At 38.7% G+C, this 11,314-nt stretch overlaps 2 protein-coding genes across 2 annotated transcripts; one reads left to right on the top strand and one right to left on the bottom strand.

The window, feature by feature from the left end:
* The first annotated feature begins 444 nt into the window (after positions 1-444).
* LOC116730059 (ras-related protein Rab-27B) lies at positions 445-3,219 on the top strand. The gene is made up of 6 exons (XM_032579035.1): positions 445-694; positions 1,216-1,400; positions 2,131-2,216; positions 2,295-2,398; positions 2,496-2,619; positions 2,888-3,219. The coding sequence occupies exons 2-6, from the start codon at positions 1,248-1,250 to the stop codon at positions 3,075-3,077; spliced, it is 657 nt and encodes a 218-aa protein (XP_032434926.1). The 5' UTR covers positions 445-694; positions 1,216-1,247; the 3' UTR covers positions 3,078-3,219.
* Positions 3,220-5,332: 2,113 nt separating this feature from the next.
* Positions 5,333-9,171, bottom strand: LOC116729789 (tripartite motif-containing protein 16-like). Its single transcript, XM_032578572.1, has one exon. It carries the CDS (start codon positions 7,951-7,953, stop codon positions 6,292-6,294), a length of 1,662 nt encoding a protein of 553 aa, XP_032434463.1. The 5' UTR covers positions 7,954-9,171; the 3' UTR covers positions 5,333-6,291.
* Between the last annotated feature and the right edge of the window lie 2,143 nt (positions 9,172-11,314).

Raw genomic sequence — 11,314 nt, 5'->3', positions numbered from 1 at the left:
TGGAAAAGACATCCAGAAACAACTTGCTGTATTCTTGTTGGTTGTGCAGGAGGCTCTACTTCTGCTTTTCAATGATATACGGTTGTGTAATTGTGCGTCTATTTGCAGCCATTTTCAGGTGAGTGTAAACATTGAGTTGGGAGGCGTGGCCAGCAGCAGCTTATTTGGATTTCAAGTGACAAGAGGCTCTAAAACATCTTATTCTGAAAGCTCAAGATAGGCAGAACTGACCAGACTAAAATTAACTAAGAACGATTTTGTGTAAAAATGTAATTAATTCTATAATGTTTTCTATAGACCATAGAAAGAATTTTAGGTCAGCTTTAAATTTGTTTTGTTGTTTTTGTAAAATATTAAGAGAAGCAGGATTACTCAGTCTGTAGAAGTGGGCCACATTCCTCTCTGGGATGTTTATTTTTACTAAAATCCAAGGCGGCACATTATTAGTCGAATTTTCTGACTTTTCTTCCCCTCCACCCTCCTTTCCTTCACGAGAAAAAGCAGTAAACACAGGCTGTAAGCACGGCTCCGCCTGGATCTCAGAGGCTGGAAACTCCTCCCCGAATCACATGTGAGGCGAGGAAAAAGGTTCAGGGTCTGCAATGTGCCTTCGCTTCATGACAGCTAATAGTTTTATTTCATAAAGTGGTGAACGGCTTCTGAATGGATGCCTGTGCTTCCAGCAGATAGATTGGTAAGATTCCTGTCACATTCAATGATGCTGAGAATTTTAAGAAACTAAATCTGCTTCATTCTTTTAATAATTTGTCAGTTTCACAGAAATACTACTTACTACTGTTTGGTTGAATTTTCAATCACCTTAAACTGTTACGGCACCTACTTTAGAAATAGTTATTGACTGTTTATTATTTTTAAATGGAATCCACTCAGTTTTTGACGGCCAGGCTGCTCCCAGTCAGTGCCACATCTCATAACGATGACCTCAGTGGCATAACTCTCTAAGTCAATGAAAGGATTCTTATTTTGCTGAGCGAATTCAAGGAAAACTCCAGAGAGGCATTTGACTGCTCATGTGGAATCCAGCCCCAGTCATGTGCTTGTCCTTCTGTGATCAGGGAGTTATTATGTGCTGTTAAGCCTCTCTGGTGGTCATGCAGAAGGAAAACAGTAGCTTTGATGGAAGAATTTAACTCACCCTGTCAGGATTTACTGAAAATCGCTCTAATGTTTCTGAACTCCCATGAAAATCCGCAGAGGGTCGTTCACAGGTTCAACCAAGCAGCACGATGGTGGACTGGGACTATGACTATCTGATCAAGCTCCTGGCGCTCGGCGACTCGGGCGTGGGAAAGACCACCTTCCTCTACAGGTACACGGACAGCAAGTTCAACAGGAAGTTCACGACCACGGTGGGAATTGACTTCAGGGAAAAGAGAGTGGTGAGTGCTGGGGAAGATAAAACTAGCTAAAGTCCTTCCATTATATAAACAAGTTCAATATGGAACAAAAACATGCCAAGATAAATCTTTTTGGTAATTCTAACTATGCTAAAACCAAAAAAGTTTGGTTTGATTTGTGTTTTTATTCAGTTTATGTAAATATCTGATTTCAACTGTATGTAATATGTGCCTAGAATTTCTACATCATATGTAAAATTGATGTTCTACATCAAAATTTCCCATGTTGCTGTCTTTTTAGATGCTGTAACATATTACATCTAAAATGAAACAAGAGTTTGACCGTCAGAAAAACAGTATCTCCAGTCAGAGGCTTCTCCTGCCCACAACCATTACCATCTACAACTCTTTAATTAAATGAGTAACAATAATATTTAATTTCCCTTTGGGATCAAAAAAGTATTTTCAACATTGAACATGGCTGACTAAACCACATCTCTTTGGAGTGAACCAATGTTAAACATGTTGGGGTTTGTTGTTGACTCTAAGGGACGTTGGTAATTTGGTGAAAGAAATGTAAAATTTGGTGTCATCAGCATAAGGCATATTGGAATTATATAATCTGACCAAAGTGGAGAATAAAGATAATGAATGAAAGTGGCTCAAAGTTAGAGCCTGGAGGAACACCCCTGATGACTTTTTTTTCATCCTGATTAAAACAAAGTTGTCCTGGTTTTCCAAGCAAATGACGATGGAGTTCTGGTTGGTTCAGGTTTACACGGGGACCGGTGCTGATGGGACGAGTGAGAGGAACTTCAGAGTCCACCTCCAGCTCTGGGACACAGCGGGTCAGGAGAGGTAAGTTTGACATTTTTGACATTGATTGTGTTAAGAAGATACTCTTTGCTAGCAGGGTTAAATATCCTTCACTCCAAGGTTTCGCAGCCTCACAACTGCTTTCTTCCGAGATGCAATGGGCTTCCTGTTGATGTTCGACTTGACCAATCAGCAAAGTTTTGTTAACGTCAGGAACTGGATGAGTATGTTGTGTCTTCTCGTTTCCCTCCTGTTGATTCCTAAGCCTGGTTGATTCGCAGTTTCAGGTTGATTGAAGCAGTTTCCCTGGTGTTTATGCAGGTCAGCTTCAGGCCAATGCGTACTGCGATAACCCAGATGTGGTGCTGGTGGGCACTAAGGCAGACATCAGAGACACGAGGAACGTTAACGCCAAACTGGCCAGAGAGATGGCTGACAGATACGGGTGAGTGGAAACTGATCAGTCTTTATCAGTGAGGAAGATTGGCCTTTTATCTGTTGATAGGATTTTCTTCCTATCCCAATTTTATTAAATTTAGCAACTGTTGGCTAAATCAATGATTTAACCTCCGTTTCAACGTTTGGATGAGATATCCTTTTAAAGACATTTAAGCAAAATAAAATGTAAAGATAAAAATATTTGTCTAGATCTCATGAAGTGTTTTGAAGATGCTGCATCTTGTAGTTTTGTGAAATGTTCCTGTTCCCTTCAGCATCCCCTACTTTGAGACGAGTGCTGTGTCGGGAGTGAATGTGGACGCCGCTGTGCTCACCCTGCTGAACCTGGTGATGAAGAGGATGGAGCAGAGCACGTATGGGGCCCCTGGCTCTGAACCCAATGGGAGCCCCACCACCAGCCATGAGGTGGAGGAGGCCCCCATCAGGAGGTGGTGCTCCTGTTAATGTTCCCAGCAGCAGCAGCAACGGCGAAGGAGAAACAGACTTTAAAAAGTGGTGTATAGACAAAGACTTATTGGAATTTCCTATATTTCGTTTGGTTTCTCTTGTTGTGTTAAGAACAGAATAAACTACTTTTGTCAGTTTCTCCTCCTAGTTTGTTTTCAAATCAAAGAAGCAATAAAGTATATAGTTATGAACTTTAAAAAAATAAAATAAAAACAAACCTCTTCATCAGTCTTACCTGAGAGGCACAAAGTGAATTTATGCAAAGAAACTTAGTTAAGTTACAAAGCACTATTATTCTTATTGATTTCTGTGAGTAATTTTATAATAAATCCTTGAAAGTATTAATATTTTACTTGTAATAGTATTTTTTTAATCTTTATTGTTTTACATTATTTCTCATCACATAACTCTTGCAAATACATGTCTGTTTGTTAAAAGGTGCTTCCTTCAACAGGTTAGGATACGTCTAGTCAATACAAGACATGTTCATTACAATTTTTGCACAAAATCATTCTTAGATGATGAGATTTTAATCTGTTCAGTTCTGACTATTTTCAGCTCCTTCCAGAACGAGCTGTTTTAGTGTCTCTTGTCACTTTTAATACAAATAAACTTCACAAACAGATGTGCAATTACACAGCTGTACATTTTTGAAAAGCAGATATTTCTGGATGCTAAGTCAACTACAAAACACTTGTCTTTTCCAGCAGCCATTGCACAGCGCATACAGCTACTAACCAGCTGACCGAACGTGTTGGAGCTCCTCTGGGGTTGCTAGGTAACAGGCTGGGCTTTGCTCGGATTGCTAGGTAACGGTGCGGTCCCTGTGAAATGAGGTTTATGAAACAGCTTACCAAAAAACATTAACTTATTGCCAAAAAACGAGATTATTGTTTTTAAGTGCTTGGGCTGATTTTAGATGCAGTTGAGACCCAAATGGAAGAACATAATAGCCCTCCTTTAAAACAGGACAGTCAGGAAAATAATACCCTGTGTTTCAGTGAGATTATTTAGATTTAAAATGTTTAAATCAAATGAAACAATCAAGAAATAATACTATCCTATAGTAGCATGTTTTTAAGTGGAAGTAATCTTGGGAAGGAAGATGGATCAAGCTTGATCAGAAGCTGGTTCACGTTTATGTTGGAACAGTTGCTTCTTGTCGAAAGTTTGATCCAGCAAATGGCAGCAATGCAACCACAAACAGCCTTTGTGGGGAAATTAAAGAAGCAACAGTTGTTGCTTTAATTAACATAAACCTTTTTTAAACTATATCTACCCAACAAAAAGCAGTATATCTGTTATTCAACCAACTTAATTTCTGAGTCAAACTCTTCAGCTATGAACTATCAAATAAAAATGGCAGCAAAAAAAAAAGGTGTACTGTTACAGTCAAACTTAAATATACCTCTTGTATTTACTTTTAATTTTACATTTATTCATCTGCACTGTGGATCAATAGTTTGTGGTTTCACCTTGTAACAAGATGTTCCTGGACTCAAATCCCAGCCTCGGATCTTTCTGCACAAAGTTTGCATATTCCTCCCATGTGTTCGTGGATTCTCTCCAGATACTCCAGCTTCTTCCTACAGTCTAGAAACATCAATATTAGGTTGACTGATCGTTCGTAATTGCCTTTAGGTATCAGTATGTGTGTGTGTGTGTGTTTGTATGATTGCCCATCCTGTGATTGAGCAACCATGTAAACACACATCCAGGCTATGAAATTTCATACACATCTAAAAATACTCACTTCAGTACTACCTACTGGCGTAAGTTAATCAATATTGCATCTGCTGGTTAATTTGTGTTTAAAAACCTACCAACCTGTTTTAACAGGAGTGTTGAAATACACGAAACTTGATTAAAAACAGTTTATTTAGGCCAAAATGTAAATGTAGGTTAATTTCTATAATGGATTTATTTTCTTATTTTGGGGAGGCTGTAAGAGTTGGGCGTTAATTTAAAAAATAAATATAATCTTACAGTGGTTGATTATGCTGTACTAATGTCTATTAGAGGTGCTGCCTGACAAAATATACAGAATAATGTATTTGTATCAAGGGGAATAATTAAAGCAGTATTACACATTTAAATTTTGATACATACATCATGGTTATTTCCTGGACAACAGATAACTTATATATATTATTGTTTATGTCTCCAGCTTAAAGGTTCTCAGAAGACCAAACACAAATATACAGTATGACTGATGAAAAACAGCAGCATTTGAATCAATATTCATAGAGATATTCAGTTTCAAGTTAGTTTATTTATATAATTGACAACAAATGTCATGTAGGGTCACTTCCAGTTTATACATATAATATACAGTCATTTCGATCGATTTCACAAAGACAAATTCAGAGTCAACTGCATGGATTACAGTTCAAACCTTCTTATTAAACAATGAACAAAAGATCAGTTTATTATTCAAATTTGTAAAAAGCGTTTTATCCAAGGAATCCCAGGAGATAGCATCCTGTCACTGCAGTTTCATTCCTCCAGGACGAGAAAGTAGAAACAGGACAGTCGATTGGATTGAATCTTTAAATTTGCTGCAAATCTCTAAACAGTTATTTACACAAACTTTGTTATTAACTTCTAATAACTAACTTTTTTATGTCATGGAAACTCAATGTTATTTTGTAAATCTTTTTCTAAGAAGAATGTAGAAAAATGCAGAACTTAGTACTTTATTTTTTAAAGTTCTGCTGTTTCTAGATTAACACTGGGACTAAAATAAACCAAAAATCAAACACTAACCATTCTGCAAGATGTTACTCAGCTTGCTAGCTTTAGTTTCCACACAATTTTTCACAACCAGAAAAATATTTCCTAAACAACCAAATTTGTCTTTGAGTGACTACTGTAGCAGTCCAGCTGGTCAAAGTGAGCAGCAACAGGTGGGGGATGGGCAGCAAAGTGCTACACTATACCCCTTTTGGCTGGGAAAATTCCCTCCAGCTCTTTCTCTGGGATCTCATTAAAAGTATTTTAAACTTCAGGAACCTGAAGGGAATTTGTTGCTACCTTGTAACCAGTTGCTGACTGGTGTCTGATCCACAAAACCTCAAGAGACAGAAATTTTAACCTTTATGAGCAGATATTTAAAGAAAAATCAATCTAAGGAAGAGCAAAAAAAAAATTATAATAATAATAAAAAACAAAACAATGAACTTCATTAAATTAATTTCTTATACAGTTATAATTATTTCAGTTTACAGATCTCGGCTGTGTCTCCTATGCTGAACCAGAGTTGTATTCCAGCGTAGAGCGGCTGAGTGAAGCTGGTCTGGACTCTGTGGATAAGAGTCATGTTCTCTGAGACGTTGTAGAACGACAGAGTACCAGCTGGTTGGTCCAGGTAAACTCCAACTCTGGAGAACTCAGAACCAGGGATGGAAGTTCGGATGCTGTTGTACCAAAATTGATGATTGTTTGGGCAACAAAATAAAGACCAGGATTTGTCATTTTGTCCAAACACACTGTCTGTTTTATAGACATCCTTGTATGCGACTGCCACATAACTTCCTCGTCCTCCTTGTCCTCCCCACTGCACCTCCCAGTAACATCGCTGAGACAAACTCTGTTTACTCAGGATCTGGAACTTAACTGACAACCGCTCTGGGTGATCGGGATAGAACTGACTTTGTTTCACAAGGGTCACCTTCCTGTTCCCCTCAGACAGTAGGAGGTTCATCTGAGCTGTGTTTGGATCCAAGGTGATTTCCTGTGAATATTGTAGGAAGTCATCTCTGGTTCTTGGTTCTGACAGTGGAAAATCCACCTCAGTGACTTTCAATGAGATGTTTGTCCATTTCTCCTTCAGGATGTCCTGCAGTTCATCTCTCAGCTTTGACAAGGCTGCTGTCACATCTTCAAAATACCTAGGAGGACGAACATCGATGCTGGATGAGTGTTTGGTCTCACTAAAAGCAGACAGGGAGGGGTATTTCTGCAGAAACTGGATGCGATCCTCTGTATGTGAGAGCTGCTCCAGCTCAGCATCTTTCCTCTTCAGCTCAGAGATCTCCTGCTCCAGCTTCTCCTGAAGATCTCTGACTCGACTCACCTCAGATTCCTGCTGGGATCTGATCTGCTGCTTCACCTCACAGCTTTTTTTCTGAATGAGACGCATCACCTCAGAGAAGATACCGTCATTGTTCTCCACTGCTTTATTAGCACAGTCGTTAATGGTGTCCACTTCCTGCTGAAGCAGCTTCATGTCTCTCTCTCCATCTTGAATTGTCTGCTGGATTTCTCCTCTCTTCACCTCCAGATCTTTCTGCTTCTCCTTCCTCTCTGCTGCAGCCGAAACCACGTCGTGACCTTTATGTTCATCCACCATGCAGACGTAACAGATGGTCTGCTGGTCGGTGCGGCAGAACATCTTCATCACCTCATCGTGATGGGAGCAGATGTTGTCATGGAGCTGCTTGGAGGGCTGCACCAGCTGGTGCTTCTTTAACTGAGCCACGTCGTAATGAGGCTGCAGGTGTTTCTCACAATAAGACACCAAACACATCAAACACGACTTTATAGCTTTTAGTTTCCTCCCAGTACAAATATCACAGGCCACATCTTCAGGTCCAGCATAACTCTGTTCAGTAAGAGAAGCTCCGAGTCCAGTCAGCTGCTCAGTTAATCCTGCCAACATGATGTTTTTCACCAGGACAGGCCTTGGTGTGAAGGTCTGCCTGCACTGAGGACAGCTGTAGACGCCTTTCTTGTTCTTTTCATCCCAGACGTTTTTGATACACTTCAGGCAGTAGCTGTGTCCGCAGGGAATCATCACCGGATCTTTCAGTATATCCAGACAAACTGAACAGGAGAAATTCTCTCGGTCCAGCTGGACTCCTTTCTGCGCCATTTTTCCTCTCAGAGACGGTTTAAGTTTCACTTTCAGAGAAATGAGTCCACCCTGATCTCTGCTCTACACGTCATGAGTTTGTGCAATGAAGGTGAGTCAGCACTGGATTCGCTGACAAACTGTCTCTGGCTGGGAGGGAAGCAGGAAATCTGTTGACAGAGTGACTCTGTTTGAGAGGAGGAGAAATCAATGCAGTTTGACAAAGAACCCTTTGAACCCTTTTTACAACAAAACTTTAGTATCTAATTGATGTTTTCCTAGTCTCTTATGTCAAATCAATCGCTTGCTGAATATATGAGTCAGTTTATTGATATTTGGATTTCTCTTTGTATTTATTTAAATGTTTTTTAAATTACTAAAAGAAAAACAGACATTATATCTAAATGCTTTAATCATATGTATGAGCAAAGATTAAGATTAGCAATTTAATAATTACGCAGTTGTTGTTTGTACAGTATATTATACACAAAGTGACTTGTTAACCACCATAGATAGACAATTGAGAACATATATTACTTTACTAACATAAATAAATCTTCAATTTTATACATATAATGGACCTGTGTTATACATCTATGATACAAGATACTTTGTAACTGTCCTCTAATCCAATATCACGGGGAAAATAACGTATAACAGCCTAACTTCTTCAACTGAGATGCTAACTGTTGCTAGCTTTTGGCCCCAAGAAATTAACGGTCGCACTAACGGTAGTTAGCATTTAGGCTAGCGGCAGTAAACATTCACTTCTAATATACAGAAATATCTCAAAATAGAATTGATGTCAACAAAGCACGGTACTGAAATTATAAAAATTAGAAAAACTAAATAAAAAATAACCCACCTGTGAAAACAGAAAACATATTCTTTAGTAGTGGCTTCACTGTGCTGCTGACTCATCAGTCTTACGTGCTACGTTACGCGCTTTAAATCAGCTTCTTCTGCATAAAGCTCGGAAGTCAGTCTCTCTCCCATGCGCCACTACTGCCATCTTTTGGTATAAATTGGTATTGTACCAAATACTGGTGAATGTGAGCCAGCACCACATAGCGTAAGCAATCAAAGCAAAGGTAATAAAATAGAAAATTGTTGGGGTGTCTTTGAATAGTTAAATAATTCTTGGTGCCACATATGAATGTATAAATGTATTTTTTAAAAGCCCAGAGATCAGCGATAACATCCGTCCTTCGTCTTCCAGTAATGAATCTATCCAGATAAAATAAGGAGGGGTTTTTTCTGCCTGTTTCCAGGCCTGTCTGCTGAGCTTCAGTTAGTCCTGAGGACGAACCAAATGAAAGACCAACCGTCTCTCAGCTTCTAAGTCTGCCATGCGTCAGGAAACGCAGCTGGATTTACCGCATAGTGGCTGAGATCATCCCGACACTGGTCTCCTTCTGCCAAGTACTGGTTCCACTCTACATTTTGCATTAAAAATACATTTAATAAAGGTTTTTAATGTTGGATTGTGTTGTGGTGTTGCTATATAGAAATAGTGGAAAATCAGCAGCATCAGACGTAGTTCAGGTTTTGTCCTCTCTTTACTCTCGTCCGTTCTCCTTCTCCTCTTTCTCTACCACATACAGCGTATTTTGTCACATCATATTCAGAGCTCCCCCTTCTGTCCTTTTCATGCAATAGCAGAACATAACAGATTGTTTTCTCTGTGTCTGTTGTGCTTCGGTTCCAAGCTCCTCTCCTCGGTTCACTTGCCGTTTCTGGCTTGTTGGTGGAAGCCGGAGCCGTTACGCCGCCGAAGGACAGCTGGGACAGAGACGTGACGCTGTCCCTCAGTTCCCTGCATAACAAGCCGGGAAGTCCAGAGGATGACGGAGTCTTTCTGCATCACTCAGACCCAGAAGTTTCCCCCATCTTTTCCAACAGGTACAGGATAATGTTGACATGCAGCTCATTCAGGGGCGATTCTAGGATCTGACCTTTAGGGGTGCTTAGCCCCCAGCAGGTCTAAGACCCATGAGAAGATATTTGTTGGTGCGGTTTTCTAAATCTAACTGCTTATTTACATACATTCACAAACAAAATTAAGAGTCATGTTGTCAGTAATTCATAGAATAAAAGAACAATGTTCATTTTACTCAAACATATACTTATAAAGAGCAAAATCAGAGAAACTTTTAATTTTTTCCAGAGGTGTATAAACTCAGTTTGAAACAGAATCTCTAGACTACATCATGCCTGCCAACATCTGCTAACATTAATGAGACACAAGCAGCTGTGGAGCGACACAGTCCTAGTGTGGTCTGCTGTCCCGGAAATTTAAATAAAATCTACTCAAAACTATGCATTTCCAGTCATTTGAAGAACATTTTACTAAAAACAGTTTATTATCAAGGTAGAAGGTCAGGTAAATGACTCGTGAAAATGAGTCCTTAATCTGAACTTTATTTGAAAATCATACTTAGAAATTAATCATACTTAGAAAATCATACTTAGAAATTGCATTACCCTTATTTTTATCTGAACGTTATGCGGCTGTTGGCCTTTTTCTTTAAATATGAATGTTTGTCCATCTATCGACAAACATGAAAAGTGGACATTATGAGTCAGGGTTTTAATATTTCAGTTCACAGTTCATGAAGTGAGTCTATCATAGTTTCAGTACCAAACACCTTTCTGTTCACAGAGACAGAAACAGCCTAACATTCTGTGTTGTTCTTTAGTTTTACCTTATTTAATTGACTCCAGAGAGGTTTGGGTAATTAACTACAAAATAGCACAACTGTCACTAATCAAACTTCAAAAAAGAGCAATAAGAGTAATTAACAAGGCTAATTAACAAGGCTGCCACCTAAAATTGCCCATTGCAGACAGTGTTTGTTTATGGAGAAAACAAAGAATTAAACACAAACAGAGCAATATTTCATCATTTAATAATGTGAACCAAACACATCTCTTGTGTCTCCAGAGATTCAGATCCTGACCCAGCAGATGGAAAGTGTGATCCTATCTCCATAGAGCAGCTAAAAGTGCAGAATATTATTTTAATTCATTGTTAAAATAAAATTGTGAAGGTTTAAAAAATATCTACCACTGAATATTTAAAAAAGACATTTATTTAGTATAATTTCTTTAGAATCACCACTGATTTACACCCAGAGGTGGGTAAGGTACCCACATATTTTACTCTGGTAAAAAGTAAATATTGAAGAAATTATTCAAATAAGAGTAAAATAGTATTTGGTTAAAAGTAGTTTCAAACAATCTGCCAGCATTTTATTGTCTTATGTTCAAACTTGTTCATACATTTTTAGTGGAAAATTTTGCTTTGTGAATGTGGGTTTTTGTAGCATAAGAACTATTTCATATCAGATTCTGCACAGATGATGAGTGAGACAGGATATAA

Source organism: Xiphophorus hellerii, chromosome 12, assembly GCF_003331165.1.
Source record: "Xiphophorus hellerii strain 12219 chromosome 12, Xiphophorus_hellerii-4.1, whole genome shotgun sequence".
In the NCBI taxonomy this organism is placed as follows: Eukaryota; Metazoa; Chordata; class Actinopteri; order Cyprinodontiformes; family Poeciliidae; genus Xiphophorus; species Xiphophorus hellerii.
Note: the sequence above shows the minus strand (reverse complement) of the source record. Positions and strands in the feature narration are given on the sequence as shown.